The sequence below is a fragment of the Suncus etruscus genome, chromosome 1 (assembly GCF_024139225.1).
Source record: "Suncus etruscus isolate mSunEtr1 chromosome 1, mSunEtr1.pri.cur, whole genome shotgun sequence".
NCBI lineage: Eukaryota > Metazoa > Chordata > Mammalia > Eulipotyphla > Soricidae > Suncus > Suncus etruscus.
The window spans coordinates 160,582,419-160,599,561 of record NC_064848.1 but is presented as its reverse complement, the minus strand read 5'-3'; the positions used below and the strand labels follow the sequence as shown (position 1 = coordinate 160,599,561).

The 17,143-nt window shown below is 49.4% G+C and overlaps 1 protein-coding gene across 3 annotated transcripts in view; it reads left to right on the top strand.

Annotated features, from left to right (window-relative positions):
- Window positions 1–17,143, top strand: part of ABR (ABR activator of RhoGEF and GTPase) — a 155,502-nt gene that overhangs the window by 39,911 nt on the left and 98,448 nt on the right. For 2 of the 3 annotated variants that reach the window (XM_049782189.1, XM_049782197.1), the window contains exon 2: window positions 14,982–15,166. In XM_049782189.1, the coding sequence (XP_049638146.1) occupies window positions 15,059–15,166 (108 nt within the window). In that variant the 5' untranslated portion in view covers window positions 14,982–15,058. Of the gene's footprint in view, window positions 1–14,654; window positions 15,167–17,143 lie in introns of those variants that run through there. The other variant, XM_049782182.1, reaches the window with a different exon arrangement.

Sequence of the window (17,143 nt, the reverse complement as noted above, 5' to 3'; positions counted from 1 at the left end):
TCTGGAGCCAGGATTCGATCCCCATCACTATGTAGTTCCCTGAGTACTGCAGAGCACTGATTTGGGAATAAACCCTAGGTTCTGGTCAGATATGTACCAAACACCTCCCTCATGACTTTTCAAAATAAACTGCCTTAACTTTCTCTTCCTCCTCTGCCACCTAGTGGGGAAATTGGGATGTGTGGGCACAAATGCATTTCAACTAGAGGAATGGTTTTTTGTTTTGTTCTTGTTTGAGAGCTACATAAATCAAAAGATTGCCTTGGTGAAACCATCCTGTGTGTGACCTCTTACCTGCTCTTTGGAGCAGACCTGTGGGCATGGCTGGGCAGTTGTGTCTTTCCATAGTCCACAGAGAGACCTGCAGGCTCAGGAATGAGCACCTCGCCGGAAGTCATGTGGAGAACTAGGACAGGGAGGAATTGACTGCCTCCCCAAGTCTGGTCTTGGAATGCTGACTGTGAGTCCCATTTGGGGTTTGATCTGGGACAGTGTCTGTGGATGTTTGTATGTGATTGCTCAGGGGCATGTGACGTGACTCCTTTATGCTAGCAGGCCTCTGGCCTATCCGCTCTCTCCTCTCTCTCCACTCTTGCACCTGTTATGTTATCTAATCTTTCCTAGGAGTGGGGGACAGGTGTGTCCTCTGCTTGGGTGAGAGATGATGTCAGAAAACAGCAAAGCCATGAGCTAGGGAGAGACCAATGTTAATGCTGTGATGCTGTGCTTTATTGCCCAGTAGCCATGGACAGGAACCTCTCTCAGACTCAGTTTCCCACTGTGTAGATGGAGCATAGTACCCACTGGCTGCCTTCCCCTCCTCAGGGTGGAGATCAGAAAGTGTGTCCTGGCTATAGGCTTGTTATGGACACTGGCTGCTAGCAGCGAGCCTTTGTCCAGTCTCTCTCAGGGAGAAGTTAATGTGACCCTCTCTCTTCTGCCCAGCTCATGGGTACATCCCATACACACACCTCCTCCTCTGCCCAGGAGCCCTTTGTTAGCAACCTTCGAGCCCTGGGCTTCTCCAGGCCTTTGGATCCTGGAGGTAGACGATCAGATTTGGTTCCCATAGCAACCAGACAGGCAGAGCTGAGTCCCACTAGGGGCTGGAGTCTGCCCGGCCACAGGGCCAGAGCCATTGCCAGGAACAAGCTGCCCTACATCCTATTTCATCTCCTCCCATCCCCTTCCCTTCCTTTTCCTTCCCTTCCTTCCCTCCCTTTTCCCCTCCCCTTCCTTCTCTCCTCCCTGTTCCTCCTCTCTCCTCCCCTCCCCTCCCTTCCCCTCCTTTTCCTTCTTTTCTCTTTTCATGGTTTACATGCCCTCCCATCCCCTTCCCTTCCTTTTCCCCTTCCCTTCCTTCTCTTCTCCCTGTTCCTCGTCTCTCCTCCCTTCCCCTCCCTTCCCCTCCTTTCTTTTCCTCCTTTTTTCTTTTCATGGTTTACATGCAGGGGATGAAACCCAGGGCCTCACACATGCAAAGCAAATGCTCTGCTGAGCCACATCTCCAGCCCCTTCACTTACCCCTCTGCAGGCTGAGTGTCCCTGCTCATGACCTCCGTGAAAGCCTGTGTGTGGTCCAGGTGGCCTGAGGCCAAGGCTCTTTGGGAAGGGACAGGGCTGCTCTCCCTCCCAGGAAAACCTCCCAATCCTTCTAGCGTGGTTCAAACATCCTCAGTGCAACAACACTTCTGCTGTCTCCTCCTGCTGGGCCAATGGCAGCTGAGAGCCGTGACTGAGCTTATCCTTAAGGGCATGTGAGACTGCAGGTGTTGCATGGACTTTTCTCAGCCTCACAGGGCACTCAGTCACCTGAGGAGCCATTGGCACCCAGCCCTGGCCACCAGCCCTGTGCCCCTTTTAGTCTGGATCTTTGGGGAAGGAACCAATAGATACTTGTCTCCCAGACACCTCCCTCCTCACTCCAGAATACCAGTGTGCAGTAAAAGCAAGGAACAGGCTTGTTGGGTTGACGTTTTCTGCTGTGTTTCTGACCCATGGTATCGTGCTCATAGAGATGAACTACTGGGTCATCAGAGGAAAGAGGCCTACCTTGCAGAAGTCTGATTTGGGTTTTGGCTTTCCCAGCTCCAGGAGATGGATTCCCAAGAGCACCGGGTGCTCAGGATGGAAACCAGGGAATCCTGATAACAGCTGCTGCTCATAGTGCCCTGCCTGACCTCTGGCAGTATTGCCATCTCACAGAAGCCTCCAGAGAAATGATCATTGTTTTTTTTATATGTGTTTGTTTGTTTGTTTTGTTTGGGGGAGCCACAGTCAGCAGTACTTGGGGCTTACTTCTGGTTCTGTGCTCAGGGATAACTCCTGTCAGAGCTCAGGAACCATATGGGGTTCTGTGAATTGAACCTGGGATGACCATGAGTAAGGCAAGTTCCCTGCCCACTGTACAATCTCATTGTTCTGAAATGACTATTGTTGGCCTCACATACATAAGAGAAAACTGGGGTTGGAATCTGTATCTACACCACAGCCAAAGCCTTTGACTTCCCCTTTACCAGGTACAGTACACAGTCACAGGGTCGCTGAAATGAGGAGGCATGTCCATGATGCTGACCCAGGTGCTAGCCCAGAAAGCACCTGATGGAGGGGCTCCTGGTGTTAATGGGACACCTGAGGTTAGCTAGACAGCTCTCCCATGCCACTCTCTTTAGGGCTGTTATCCACATGCTGTCAGGTCCTCCAGCTTGCCTGGTGGGAATTAAGGCCATTGCCACCACTCCTTGTGACCTTGTTGTTATAGTAACTAATGATAAAATAATACTCAGAGTCTCAGGCCTGCTGGCTGGTAACCCCAGAGCCCTAGCTGAAGAGCCATGTGGGGTGGGTACAGGAGCTTTGAGGAGGTGAGGGTCACTGCAGTCGCCACCTCCAAACTGGCCTCAACTGTTGAGTGACCAGCTTCTGGAATGTGGGGGGATGCTCAGCTTAGTGGAGGAAGAATTTGGGGGAACAGAGTGATTAGGGAAGATAGCAGATAAGAAGGGGTATATGCAGGTCCTGGGCTAAGCATAGCCTTTGGGTGATCTAAGCAGGAACCACTTGGTCTGGCCCAACAGCAGCCCGCCCCCTCAGCTAGGGAGTGTTCAGCTGTGCACTGAGAATTGAGAAGTGACCACTAAGAACTTGAACCCGGCCTTGCTCTAGGTCCAAATTACAATGAGTGGTGCTTGGGAAGGACCTTGCAGTGCCAGGGATTGCAATGCCTGAGAACCTGGGCTCAAGAGATAGTATATAGAGTAGTATGCTAGCATATGGTGTCTCAAGCCAACAGAAGTAGATCCTTGAGCACAGAGCCAGGAGTAAGCCCTGAGCACCACTGGGTATTGGCCAAATCAAATCAAACTCCAAGAGAGCCCCAGTGAACTCAGGCCCTGGCACATCCTAGGTGTGCTCCCTATACTTACCCTTGGAATTTCGGGATGGGGGACCCCAGTGTCACAAGGGGTGGTGCTCAGGAGGCCTGTGGTGCAAGGGATAAAAACATGGTGGGACACTTGTGTTGTACATGCCCATCCCCTGGTCTGCCTTAAAGTTTTCTTTTGGGAGGGGGGCACACACAGCTTTGCCCAGGACTTATTCTTGGCTTTGAGCTCAGGGACCACTCCTGGTGGCACTTGGGAGATAATATTGCATGCCAGGATTAAATCTAGGTCAGCCATGTGCAAGCCCTCCCTGCTGTACTCCCTGCCCACACCTTGAAGTTTCAGAGTGCAGGAATGTCAGCACATTGCAGAGCAGACACTGCCTGGTTCTACTGCTGGCCAGTACCCCATTCAGATAGGAACTGCTCCTCCCACCCAGAGAGCTTCCTCGTGACCCTCAGGAAACTTCTGCCCACTTTGGCTGCTCTTGAGCTTCCTGTGAAGGGACTATATACCTCAGGCACTTTCCTGGGACTGACTACTTTTGCCAAAAAACAGTCATCGCCAGATTCGTCCACTCTGGGGTTGCTCTGAGGAGAAAATGAATTGGGCCTGGTGCCTGAGCCTGTAAAGCTAACATAGCAATGAGCCTGGGCAGCCCCTCACCACCACAGGACAGTCCTGGGAGCAAGGAACTCTTGTCCTAACCCCCTCTCCTTCCCTCCTTTCCCTCCCTTCTTCCTTCCACCCTCCCTTTTTCTTTCCTTTCTTCCTTTCCTTCCTCCCTCCTCTCTTCCCTCCTTCCTTCTTACCTTCTCTCCCTCCCTTCCTTCCTTCCCTTCCTTCTTTCCCCTTCTTCCCTTCTTCCTTCCCTCCCTCCCTCCCTCCCTTCCGCCTTCCCTTCTTCCCTCTCACCCTCCTTCCCTCCCTCCCTTCCTTCCTTCCTTTCTTCCTTCCTTCCTACCTTCCTACCTTCCTACCTTCCTACCTTCCTTCCTTATTTTCTTTTCAATCATATCTGGAAGTGTTCAAAGTTACTCCTGGTTCTGCACTTAGGAATTATTCTTAGCAGGACTCATGGATCAAATGGAATATATGGTGGGGGTGGGGTTGAACCTACTCACTCTACTTTTTTGGTTTTGGGGCCACATTCAGTATTGCTCAGGGGTTACTTCTGACTCTGCACTCAGAAATCACTCCTGGCAGGCTCAGGGGATCATATGGGATGCCAGGAATAGAACCTGGATCTGTCCTGGGTTGGCTGCAAGGCAAATGCCCTAATGCTGTGCTATCTCTCCAGCCCCCAAGCAGGTATGCTTAACCCCAAACAAGCCCCAAGTTCCTGAAAATTTATCTTGTACCCACAGGTTTGAGGATCCAAAAGTGGCTAGAACGTCCCCTTGCTCCTAACAATCTTTGGCATTTTTGGGGAGCCTTCACAGAGCAATCCCAGGGCGGACAGATTGGGTAATGACTTTCCCCTGCAAGGATATATTCCTGACTATGTCCATCAGTCTCAGGGGAGGGCTGTGACTGTTATGTGACTCCCATTGTTTGGGCTTCTCGTTCTAATCCTGTAGAGGCCAGAATGGCAGAAGGGCGAGAGCCAAATCAGGAGTATCTGGGGGCTCTCTGGTCTGTCCATGCTTGGTTCAGAACCCAGCATCCTGACTCCGTTATGGGACTGGATTCAGTGCCCTTGCACATGTGGTCACAGCCTAAGTGGCTCCCAGGAGGTCTGCATTGCATCAACTTGATGCATTGCAACTGCATCAAGGGGCATGGACCTAGGGAGCTCTCAAGTGAGCAGAACTTGGCAGTAAGGGGATTGGCAATATCCTATAGTGGGCGACAGTCCGGGTCTATGATCCCACTGAATCCTGCCCAAAGCCCTGGTGCCCAGGGCCTTTGTGTGCTGTTTCCCAGAGTCTTCCATGAGCTGGTATGCACCCACTTCTCCCACATGCCCTCCTTTCCCCTCCCGCTCACTGTGTGTTCCAGCCAGGACCGACTATTTATAGTTGCCTTCAGGGACCCTGCTGTTTCACACTCTGTGCCTTTGCCAAGCCTCTTCTCTTTGCCTAGAACTCTGCTCCCGTCCCCCATCTGCCTGGCAAGCACCCACACATCTTTCAAAAGTCAATTAATATTATTAATAATAGCAGCTAAGATTTATTGGGTGCTTACTATGTGCTAAGTGCTGCGTGTGCTGATCCAGCTTGCTCCTTGCAATAGCCCCGAGCATGCAGAGCCTCTTCATCCTCTCACAACTATTCCTTTACTCAAATCCATGTTTCTAAGTGCTTGTCTTGAGCTGGAAGTTGAGGGAAGGAGGGAGGGAGTCAAGATGGGATGTCAGCTACATGGCCCCAGGTTCCTGCTCTTAGCCACCATGATAAACTTCCCTCCTGGGAAGTCTGTCCCTTCCATCCATTAGTTAACCTCTTCTCTGCCTTGATGTCCCCAGGAAGAACCCCTGTCATTCTGGTTGGTTGCTTGGTTGCGTTGTGCCAAGGATCAAACCCAGGGCCTTCCACATGCTAGGCATGTACTTCTACCTCCCCAGCCCATAGAATGTTTTACTGCTTTATTGCTTATTGCCTTCCTCTGAGAACATCACTGAGATATGTAGCAGGAAATTCAATATACTACTTACCAAGCAATGAGGGGTCTATTCCTAGTGTGACACAGCTACTCCACAGAATCCTGGGAAATCCTCTGTTATTCTTTGATCATTTCCTTTAGACAGCAATGTGGCCACCAGCACTCCAGCCATCACATCTGAGTTCAAAGAAACCCATCCCTTTTTTCTTGGTGTATGAACTGATCTCACTTCTTGCAAGGCTGCTTTACTATGAGTCACATTTCTAGCTGCCAAGAAGTTTCTTTTGAATTACCAAAGTAATGGCTGTGCCCTAGTCCTCAGCACCTTTCACTCACGTCTCACTGACCAGAACAATGTCCAGTTGTCAAAGGATCAATTTGAGTTGTAGGAGAGGCAGAGAAATTGAGTGTTTTGCATAGATTGGGTCTAGCACCACTTTCTACAAAATAAAAAGCAGGAAGCAAGGGAGAGAGAGTGCAGAAGAGACAGGCCATGTCTGCAAATTTCTTAAGAGCTGACACCCTGTATCCGTTTCTCCCAGAGTCCCAGGTGCTGAATGCTGAGAATTCTGTTTGGCCTTGCAGGTGTTCTTTCTATGCATAGTCAGACATTTGAAATTTATTCATCATAGTTGCATATGGTTCACATTACTAGTAATTTCCCTTTCACTTAATAAAATGATACATCTATATAATGTTTATGACTGTACATTTGCCCATCTTGGAGGAATACTATAATTCACTTTCTATTATAGTAAAATACTATTACTTACTTGATAAGAAATACTATTAATCCCTTGTAATTAATGCTGATTGTTTTTAATATTTCACAACCATAAATAGTCCTGTGGCTAATTATTTTGTTATGTACTTTGTTATGTATTTGTGGGTTTTTTTGGTTTTTTTTTTTTTTTTTTGGTTTTTCAGGCCACACCCATTTGATGCTCAGGGGTTACTTCTGGCTAAGCACTCAGAAATTGCCCCTGGTTTGGGGGGACCATATGGGACGCTGGGGGATCGAACCACGGTCCTTCCTTGACTAGTGCTTGCAAGGCAGACACCTTACCTCTAGCACCACCTCACCGGCCCCTGTGTTTGTTTTCTTAAGGTAATTGAATAATTCTGGATTAAAAGCTACCAACTGGACAGGAGAGACAGTGGTAGGGCATTTGCCTTCCTTACATACAGCCAACCCAGGACAGGCAGTGTTTTGAATCTCGGCATCCCATATGGTCCCCTGTGCCTTCCAGGAGCGATTTCTGAGCACAGAGCCTGAGTAATCCCTGAGCACTGCCGCCGGGTGTGACCCAAAAACAAAAACAAAAGCAATAAAAGCTACCAATTGATTGTACTGTGGGTTAAGGCACTTAATTGCCTTGCATGTTATCAACACAGTTCAATTCCCAGAGCCTCATAGAGACCTTTACTCATAGAGACCAGTACTTCCAGCAGTGATTCCTGAGCTCAGAGATAGGAGTAAGCCCTGTACACCACCAAGTGAGGCCACCCCCAAAATAAAATTTAAAAAAAATTAGAGCCAGCAAATAGAGCTGCCTTGCACTTGGCCCACTCATATTTGATCCTTAGTATGCCATATGACCCCCTGAACCCATCAGAGGAATTCCTAAGCCAGGAGTAACGCCTGAGCACTGCCAAGTATGTCTCCCCACAAATAAATAAACAAACAAACAAAAACTGTAGCAACTGGAGCTAGATAATTGGCACAGGGATTAAGGTATCTGCCCTGTATGTGGTTGATTTGGGTTAGATCCCCGGTACCACATTCCTGACACCCCTCATACAACCCTGCATACAGAGCCAGGAGTCAGCCCTAAGCATTGCTGGATATTCCCTTACCCCAACACAAAGATAAATAAATAAAACACATATAAATGTACTATTAAATCTTTTGATGCCAGCTGCCAAATTAAGAAAAGTGCCAGTTGCTTATATTGTCTGTCCAAGAATTTTTTATCCAGTCTATTCTCTGACCGCTTTGACTATATTTTTTAATTGTAGAACTAAAAATTTTAATAATAGCTTTATTTAAGCACCATGATAATAAACATGTTTGTAGTTGGGTTTCAGTTATAAAAATTAACACCCCCTTCACCAGTGCAACCTTCTCACCATCTCCACATTCCCTCACCCCCTGCCTGTATTTTTCTCACTCACTACCATTGTCATGATAGTTGATAGTGTAGTTATTTCTCTAACTACACTCACCACTCTTTGTGGTAAGCGTTATATTGTGGGCCAGTCCTTCCAGCCCTCATCTCTATTGTCTCTGGGTATTATTATAATAATGTCTTTTATTTTTCTTAAATCCCACAGATGAGTGAGACCATTCTGTGTCTATCTCTCTCCCTCTGACTTATTTCACTCAGCATAATAGTTTCCATATCCATTCATGTATAGGAAACTTATGACTTCACTTTTTCCTGACAGCTGCATAGTATTCCATTGTGTATATATACCACAGTTTCTTTAGCCATTCATCTGTTGAAGGGCATCTCGGTTGTTTCCAGAGTCTGGCTATTGTAAATAGTGCTGCAATGAACATAGGTGTGAGTAAGGCATTTTTGTATTGTGTTTTTGTGCACCTAGGGTTATATCCCTAAGAGTGGTATAGGTGGGTCATATGGAAGCTCAATTTCCAGTTTGTTAAGGAATCTCCATGTTGTTTTCCATAAAGGCTAGACTAAACGGCATCCCCACCAGCATTGATTGTTCTTGTACTTTCTGATGTGTGCCAGTCTCTGTGGCATGAGATGGTATCTCATTTTTATTTTGATTTGCATCTCCCTGATGATTAGTGATGTGGAGCATTTTTATGTGCCTTTTGGCCATTTGTATTTCTTCTTTGAGGAAGTGTCTGTTCATTTCTTCTCCCCATTTTTGATGGGGTTAGATTTCTTTTCTTGCTCAATTCTGTCAATAACTTCTGTATCTTAGATATTAGCCTCTTATCTGAGGAGTATTGGGTAAATAGTTTCTCCCATTTTGTAGGTGGCCTTTGTATCCTTCCTAGTCACTGTTTCCTTTGAGATGCAGAAGTTTCTCAGCTTAATATAGTGCTATTTGTTTATTTCTGCTTCCACTTGTTTGGATAGTAATGTTTTCTCCTTGAAGATGCCTTTAGTCTCAATGTCATGGAGCGTTTTACCTTCGGGTCTGAATTCAAGATCTTGAATTCATTTGGATTTGACCTTTGTGCATGGTGTTAGATGGAGGTCCAAGTTTTCTTTTTTGCATGTGGCTGACCAGTTGAGCCAGCACCACTTGTTGAAGAGGTTTTCCTTGCTCCAATTTGCATTTCTTGCCCCTTTATCAAAGATTAATTTATTGTATGTCTGGGGACACTTTGACTATTTTATGGGGGAAAAAATCCTCACTGATTTGACAGGAAAATTGAAAAAATAAAAAAGAAAGAAAGAAAAAATAGGACATCTGATGAAGTTAATGTTTTACATGTAACAGATGAGGTGAAAATCTATGATCTACATTGGCTATGGGTGAGGTTAATATCTCTCTAATGTGTATACCAGATGTCAGTTATTATTTGAAATATTCCTTTTTCTTAGTCAGAATATTGAGACATTCATATTTTCCTCATTGGTTTGCAAAAGTTATATGGCACCAGATTTGAAGGCTAACCAGGATTTTCTGAAAGAGCAAAGTGAGGAGGATGTTCTAGGTATAAAAGTAACATGTGCAAAGGCCCCACTGTGGAAACAGTGGTATGTGTTTTAGGGTGTGCTCTTTTCCATAGAGTGGTCATAAAAATTTATCACAAAAAACAAAACAAAAAATTTTTATCACAAACTAGTGGCTGAAACAAGGTTTAGGTTGTGGCTCACAAGTAGAGCACTTGCCCTGCATGTGTGAAGCCCTGGGTTTGATCCCTTATACTGGGAAGGTAAAAGGGGAAAATTAATAATAAATAAACACTAAAAAAAAAAAAAAGAATAACAAGGGACTGGAGCAGTAGCGCTAGAGGTAAGGTGTCTGCCTTGCAAGCACTAGCCTAGGTCTGACTGTGGTTAGATCCCCTGGCATCTCATACGGTCCCCCCAAGCCAGGAGCAATTTCTGAGCACATAGCCAGGAGTAACCCCTGCATGTCAATGGGTGTGGCCCAAAAAAAAAAAAAAACCACCAAAAAGAGAAGAACAAAAAAGTTCAGATATGTATTTACTCAACAAGAAACAAAAGTTTAAAACCAAGGTGTTAGCAGGGCATGCCTGTACTAAGGTTCTAAGATAGTGAGAATTACTTGTTTTGTTTTGCTCGGGGACCAACACCTGGCCATGCTTTGGGATCACTCTTAGCTTAGAGGACCAGACTGTACGAGGGATTGTACCTGGAGCTCCCATGTGGAAAGCAAAAGCTCTAGAGGGGAAGACTTAGTTGCCTCTTGTAGTTTAGGTACTTTGGCTGGTAGAAGCATGAATGCAGTCTGGTCCCATCCTCTTGTGTGGCTGCCTCGACGATTTTCCTTTCCCTTCATTTCCTTTCATTTCCCTTCATTTCCTTTCCCTTCATTCCTGCAGTGAAAGCATCGGCATTAATACCTCATGGGTTAATCCAAGATGATCTCATTTCAAAATCCTTTATTAAATTACATCAGAAAGACCATTTTTCCCAAATACAAAAAGTTACATTTAGATGACACAGTTAAGATTTGGACATATATTTGGGGCAAGGGGAACTGCTATTTAGTGCATTACAGAGACCTAAAAAATCTCTGATACTCTACATCAGGAAAATATGCCCCTGTGAAAAGGCTTTCAGCAGGGGATTGGGGCTGTGCCCTGGAAGAGCATGAAGAACAGTTGAATCTGGGTCTGACTTGTGGGGCTGCTGTGGAGAGGAAGTGGGGGGGACTGACTGGGCTGGAGCTGGTGAGGATGCAGGTGGAGCTGGGAAATGAGGAACAGGAAGACTGAGGAATCTACTGCATTCACTTCAGGAACAGGTTGGAGTTGAGAATCCTGAATGAGTCTATCCAGGAAGTTATCAGAGAGCTGAGTCTGTCATAGCCCAGACCTTTCCCTGATTATGAGTAAAATTTGGGTGGCAGAATCTTGAGGAGCATGTGTCTTCCCCATCATTTGACTAGGAAGAAATCCAGGTGTCAGAACCGCCTTCCCCCATCAGGGTGTCCTCCATCACTCACCCTGCTTCTGGCCTGGCTGGCTAGCTCCACACCCTAGCTGTTGAGCTTGGCCCATATCCAAGAGGGAACCACAGGCCCAGGACACCTGGACACGTGTGTGTGTGTGTGTGTGTGTGTGTGTGTGTGTGTGTGTCACTTGAAAAGGGACTTTTAACGTATTTATTACTTTTATTCCTTTTAATGGCTGTGGTTTGGAGCCACACGCAAAGGTACTCAGTGTTTATTCCTGGCTCTGCATTCAGAGATTACTGTTTCAGGGGATCAGGGGATCATAAGGGGTCCCAGGGTTGAACCTGAGTTGATTCCCACTGTACTATTGCTTAGGCCTAAGAGGAGTTTTAAGTCCAATGCAGAAACTTGTGTGCAATGAATGGATCTGCCTGTTTACCCCAGTGTCTGCCAAGATAGAGAACTTTTCCTCCTCCCCTCCCCAGAATGTTCTCTGAGCCCCTTGCAGTCAGTTCTTGCTCCCATCTTCGAGGCTACTCATTTTTGACCATGGAGAAGCATCTTCTGATTCTAATATTCCCTGTAAGTGTGCCTCCCTGGGTGCTGTGTCTGCCTGACTTCTCCCCTTACTTACATAATGCCTGTGAGCCATGTTCCTGCTAACATATCAGCAGTTTGTCCCTTCTGATTTCCTGAACAGTGTTCTGTTGTCAGGATGTATACGGAATACTAATTTTTTGAGGGGTAGGCAAAGAGAAAGGATTCCATCGAGGAGAGTTAGAAGGAACAGTTAAGGCAGTAGGAAAAGTACCGGGACAGAATGTCAAAGAAAGCCATCTGGATCCATCACATTTAGGATTGACTTCATATAACATAAGAACTAAATGGCAGTGGCTTAAATGAGCAGGCTCCTTTTAGAGGAGGTTCTCACAGTGTGGTATGCAATTCAGCAGTGCTTAGTGGCCACCCAAGCTACCCCAGCTGTGCTTAGGAGGCCAGGCCTTAGCAGAGATCAAACTGGGGACCTGACTCATACTAAGCATGTGTTTCTACCACTTGAACTATCCCCCAGCCAACCTTTTTCTTTTTTCTCTCATTTAAAAGCTGCAGAAGTAGGCGGTTCTGGGGTGTAGGGTGTGTGTGTGTGTGTGTGTGTGTGTGTGTGTGTGTGTGTGTGTATGTGTGTATATGCGTGCGTGTGTGTATGATAGCTTTGTTGTGTGGACGAGCCTCCACTCTCTGCTCAGCCATCTTCATCTTCAGGTTTACCTCATAGTTCAATAAAGCTGTCGGAGCTCCAGCCATCACACTACTTTCCAAACAGGCAACAGAAGGAGGGATATGGAATGCTCCTACTCCATCCACTGTCCTCCCAAAGTGAACCTTCCAGCCAAAACAATCCCTTCTAGCCTACTCAGTTAACATCTCTCCTATTGGCAAGAACATCCTTCTATCAACTGTACCACTGTGAAAAGCCACCCTCCAACTGGCCTCTGAACACATGCCATTCTGATAGAGAGCACGACTGTCACCAACAGCACATGTGAAAATGTTGGGGAAAGCTACCTGCAGAGGAGTAGCTTTCAACTTCAAAGCCACTTCCCACTGATTTTTTTTTTAATTCAAGTGCCATTTCTAGTGCTGTTTCTAGTTCAGGGTGTTTGCTTGAATAAGTGCTTCCCCATTAGGTTCTAGAACCTCTCGTGGCCTAGCCCAGCCTCCTGGGGCCTGCAACTTAGCCAGTGTTCTATGCTGCAGGGCAAGCTGGGGGGTGGCCGCTTTAGGGCCACAGCAAGTAGGATAAAAGGAAGACGGCTGTTTTGGAGCCAGTACAATTAGCATTTAATCTGAATAGAGCTTGTAGGGGAAAGGCTGCAGCCAGAAGAGGAAATATCGTGAGAAAAGGCACCATGACATGTTTGAGCAGCCTTTCTACATGTTCTCTCTTCTGTCTGTCTCTCCTTTCTCTGCCTCTGTCTTTCTCCTCTGTCTTTTCTGTATCTTTGACTCTGTCTCTCCTGCCTCTCTTCTTCTCTCCTCCCTCTGTCTCTGTCACTGTCTCTTTCCTCAGTCCTTGTCTTTCCATTCTTTTCTTCCCACTCCCTGCTTCTGGCAGGAGACCTTTCTCCAACATTTCCTGTTTCCTCTTCCCCAGGAGGGTTCTCCTGGGTCTCTGACTAACTTTTCAAACTGCCCAGGTATCTAGGGTGAGGGCAAGATCAGGAAAAGGGGTGTATGTAGGAATGCACAGTGAAAACTTCTGAGGTGCTCCCCTGTACTCCTGGGCCTCGACCTGGGGGATGGGGAACACACCTCAGCCTCAACCCCATTTCCCCTACCTTTTCTGGCCTGCCCTTACTTAGAAAGCACTGTCATGATTTCTCTGAGCTGTAGGATCTGGAGAGGAAATGGCATTTGAACATGGCAGGGGGCCTGGGTTTAGATCCTTCCTGTGTGAACCTCTCTGAGGGGCCTTGCTCTGTCTGTGAGGGGCATGAGGGACAGTAAGGACAGTCTCAAGACCCTAGGTGACTGAGAGAAGCAGGAGGTACAGGCTTTGAGCACAATTGTGTGGGGGGGGACCTGGTAAACCGTTCCTTTGCAGCTCCAGGTTGCATGGCAGAAGCCACCTGCCACCTCTGCGAATACCATTCTGGGTCCCCTGGATCTTGGCCATCCCCACTGCTCAGACTGACCTCTGGGCCCACGGAAACTCCTCATACACAAGCCCATGTCCCCCAGCATCTTTGAGGACTGTCTGCACAGGGACCGGAGAGGAAATCAGTGGGAGCAGGTGCAGGGAGATCAGGACACTGCGGCTGCCAAGAGTCAGGTGGCCTGGTGACCGGCTGACCGCATTCCCTAGCTACCACGGTCCGGTGTGTGGTGACAGCTGGGAAGGAGGAGCCAGACCCCGCAGGGAGTTTGGCATAGGCCTCGGACCTGAGAAGGCTGGACTGTTCCTTGGCTCCCTCTGTCTCTCCAGTCCTGTGCTCAGAGCGGTCACTGCCACGCAAGGGCCAGGCCTCTAGTACTCAGGGTCCAAGCAACATGAAGCAGTGGGTCCCAGGCTCTGGGAGGCCTGAACTGGGGAGGCCTGAAAGGTTCTCTCCACCGCCCGCAGAAGACCCCCCTGGCTACAGGATGACCTACGGCCAGCCAGCCCTATGTCTATTCACAGCTCTATTCAGGGGCTCGAGAGCCTGCCATGAGCTGTGTGCAGTGTCGAGGGGGTTAACTCCGACTTCCCTGTGGCCTTTTCTTCCTTCCTTCTCCCAAGGAAGCCTACATGAAAATGACAGAAATCGGCTGGCTTCTGCCCACCCGCCCCCGGCCCCCGCAGGGTCCTTGTTTGAGGGGTGAAGGCTCCCTTGGTGCCGGCATACCAACCACCAAGCCAAACCCTTCCTGGCTCTCCCCTCACCCCGGGTTTGCAAGGATGGGGCTGAGTGTACAAATGGTACCCCAGGAGGAGGGGCTCGGGGAGTGACACTGCCAGGCCCGCCCCCCCTCCTTACTCCCTATAAAAAGCAAAATGGTGACTCAGAGAGGAGAGTTGGAAGCATCCTGCCTCCTGCTCCTCCTTCGTGCTCAGACTGAGAACTGGGCAGGAGGCAGAGACGCTGCAGCTCCAGCCAGGACGCTGCTGGCGCGCGGTTAGGCGGGTGTCAGCCTTGGTGCCGTTCCCCCAGCCCGGTTCCCTGCAGCACCTGCTGCTCTGCCCGGCCCTCCAGGAGGCTTGGGGGGCCCTGGATGGTGCGGCCGGAGCCATGGCAGCCGGGGGCCGGCGCCGGCGCCCTCTGCGCTACCAGTCGCTGGCAGCCCTGGTGGAGGACTCTCAGTGGCCTTTCTTGTTCCTTGTCTCAGACTTCAGCTACGCGGCCGACGACTACGACGGCGAGGGCCATGAGGAGCAGAAGGGGCCCCCCGAGGGCTCGGAGACCATGCCGTACATCGACGAGTCGCCCACCATGTCACCCCAGCTCAGCGCCCGGAGCCAGAGCGGAGGGGAGAGCGTCTCCCCCACCCCACCCGAGGGACTGGCACCCGGGGTAGGTCCCCCACTTTTCCTTCGGGGTTTGCAGAGAGCTGGGCCAGGGAGGGAGGGAGGAAGAAGAGGAGGGTGGACAGCTTGGGCAGGTGGCAGGCAGGGCTGGGGGGATTTGGAGCTGATGTTGGTATTGTTGGGTTCTTGTCAGTCAGTTCCAGCCCTGGGCCCCGTCCAGAGGGCCTCCACCTGTGGCTCTGTCCCCTGCCTCGGTTGCCCCTCTAACTCCTAACATTCTTCTCATTTCTGCGCCTCTGCAGCAAGTGGGGGCTTGAGGAGCATTGGGCTCTCGCCTGCTCTCACCTGCATGCCTGCGGGTGACCCCAAGGGCCGCAGAGGTACTGCTCGGCAATACTCTGGGCTGGCCTCCCTCTGGGCTGGCTGGGGGCTGGGACAGCTGTGAGGAGCTTTCCCAGGGGTCCAGACTCCATCCCTTCTCCTCTGTGGAGTCTGCAGGGAGCCCTGCTCCAGAGAAAAGCATTTTACAGGAACTCAGGACTCTGAGCATAGAGATGGGCAAAGGGATCGTGACTTGCCATGATTTGTGAGCCTGGTCCCTGAGCGCAAGTCCCGGCCTCAGGGAGCCAACTGCTGCTCTGTGTGTGCACCCTGAAACATTGGGCCAGCCAGCCAGAATCCTTGGTGCTGATCTAACTAACAGTGGGGGAGGAGGACAGCAGCCGCCCCTGCCCTGCACTGGGGGGTGGCATGCAAGTACCTGGTCCTCCTTGGCAGAAGGCCCGTCCAGCTGTGTTCCGGGGCGTCCTCCCTTTCTTCCTGCTGATCTCCCCTAAGGAGCTGCAAAGAGACTGAGTGAAGCCTGTTTCCCCTCCAGCTAGAGGGGCTGCAGGACTCTACCATTCTCGGAGAAACCCTTCCTCCCCACCAGCTCACCCCCCTCTTCACACACCCGCTGGCTGTTATAGCCTTTGGCAACAAGGGCCTTGACAACCGATTCCCGCTTGGGGGAAGCCACACTGTTGTCATAGCAACGGAGACCGAGCTCCAGATCTCTGGGCAGCAGGAGTTTGGGGTGGATGGTGAGGCAGGTGGATGATGGAGGGCATGGGTGAGGGGTTGTGCGTCAGACTCAGCCCCCTAAGTCAGGGTTCTGAGTGTTTTCCTAAGGAAAGGGAGTGTAGGTGAAAGATGGACCCCCTGGACAGGCAGAATTCCTGCTTCTGAGAAGGAAGCTTGTGTCCTGGAACCTGAATTGTGCCCCTGCAGAGGAAGCAAAAGGTAGTGGGGGAGCACTCCTGTTTCCGATCTCTGATCATGCTGTGGTTCAGGGATGCCAGAGGGCTCATCTGTTACTATCCAAGGCCACAAACTCCACAGGTTCAGGGAGGTTCTCTGTGCCACTGCAGCACTGTGCAGAGGTGCTAGCCGTGGGCTGAGAGCTAAGAAGCAGAGCAGCTTGCTGAAGGGGAAAGGGCTTTTGCCCTTTCTCTGTCTTGCTCTCTGGGCCCTGTCCCTTGCCCCATCCCTGGTCACATGACCCCCTTGCTGGTCTGCTCCTTGCTGGTCTGCCCCCCGACTAATTCTTAGATTCCAGGGGAAAAGTGTTGCCATTGTTTTTTTCCCCCAGTGAAGCAGATCATGGTTGTAATGGGGAGAGTCATCTGGATTCCTGACAGGTCCCTTAGTGGCTGCCCGGCTTTCTTAGTGGCTCACTGGGAAATAACTTGGTTTAAAATCTATGACTTGAGTAGCTTCAGCCATGGACGCATTGATGCCACTGGATAGAGGTCATGCAAGGTAAAAGTGGGAAATACTCATTTAATTTGGGTTTGCCAGCAATTCCAGCCTCATGAACCCTCTGCCCAGCAGGCCTTCCCCTCTATCCATGCCTCTGCCCTGCGTCTGCCCTTTCTGCTGTGGCACACTGGCCCCACCTAGTGGAAGATACAAGTCTTGCTTGTGCTTTGGGTTGAATGCGAGGCGTTGACGCATCTTTTCCTGAGTGTGTCAGGACTGTTTT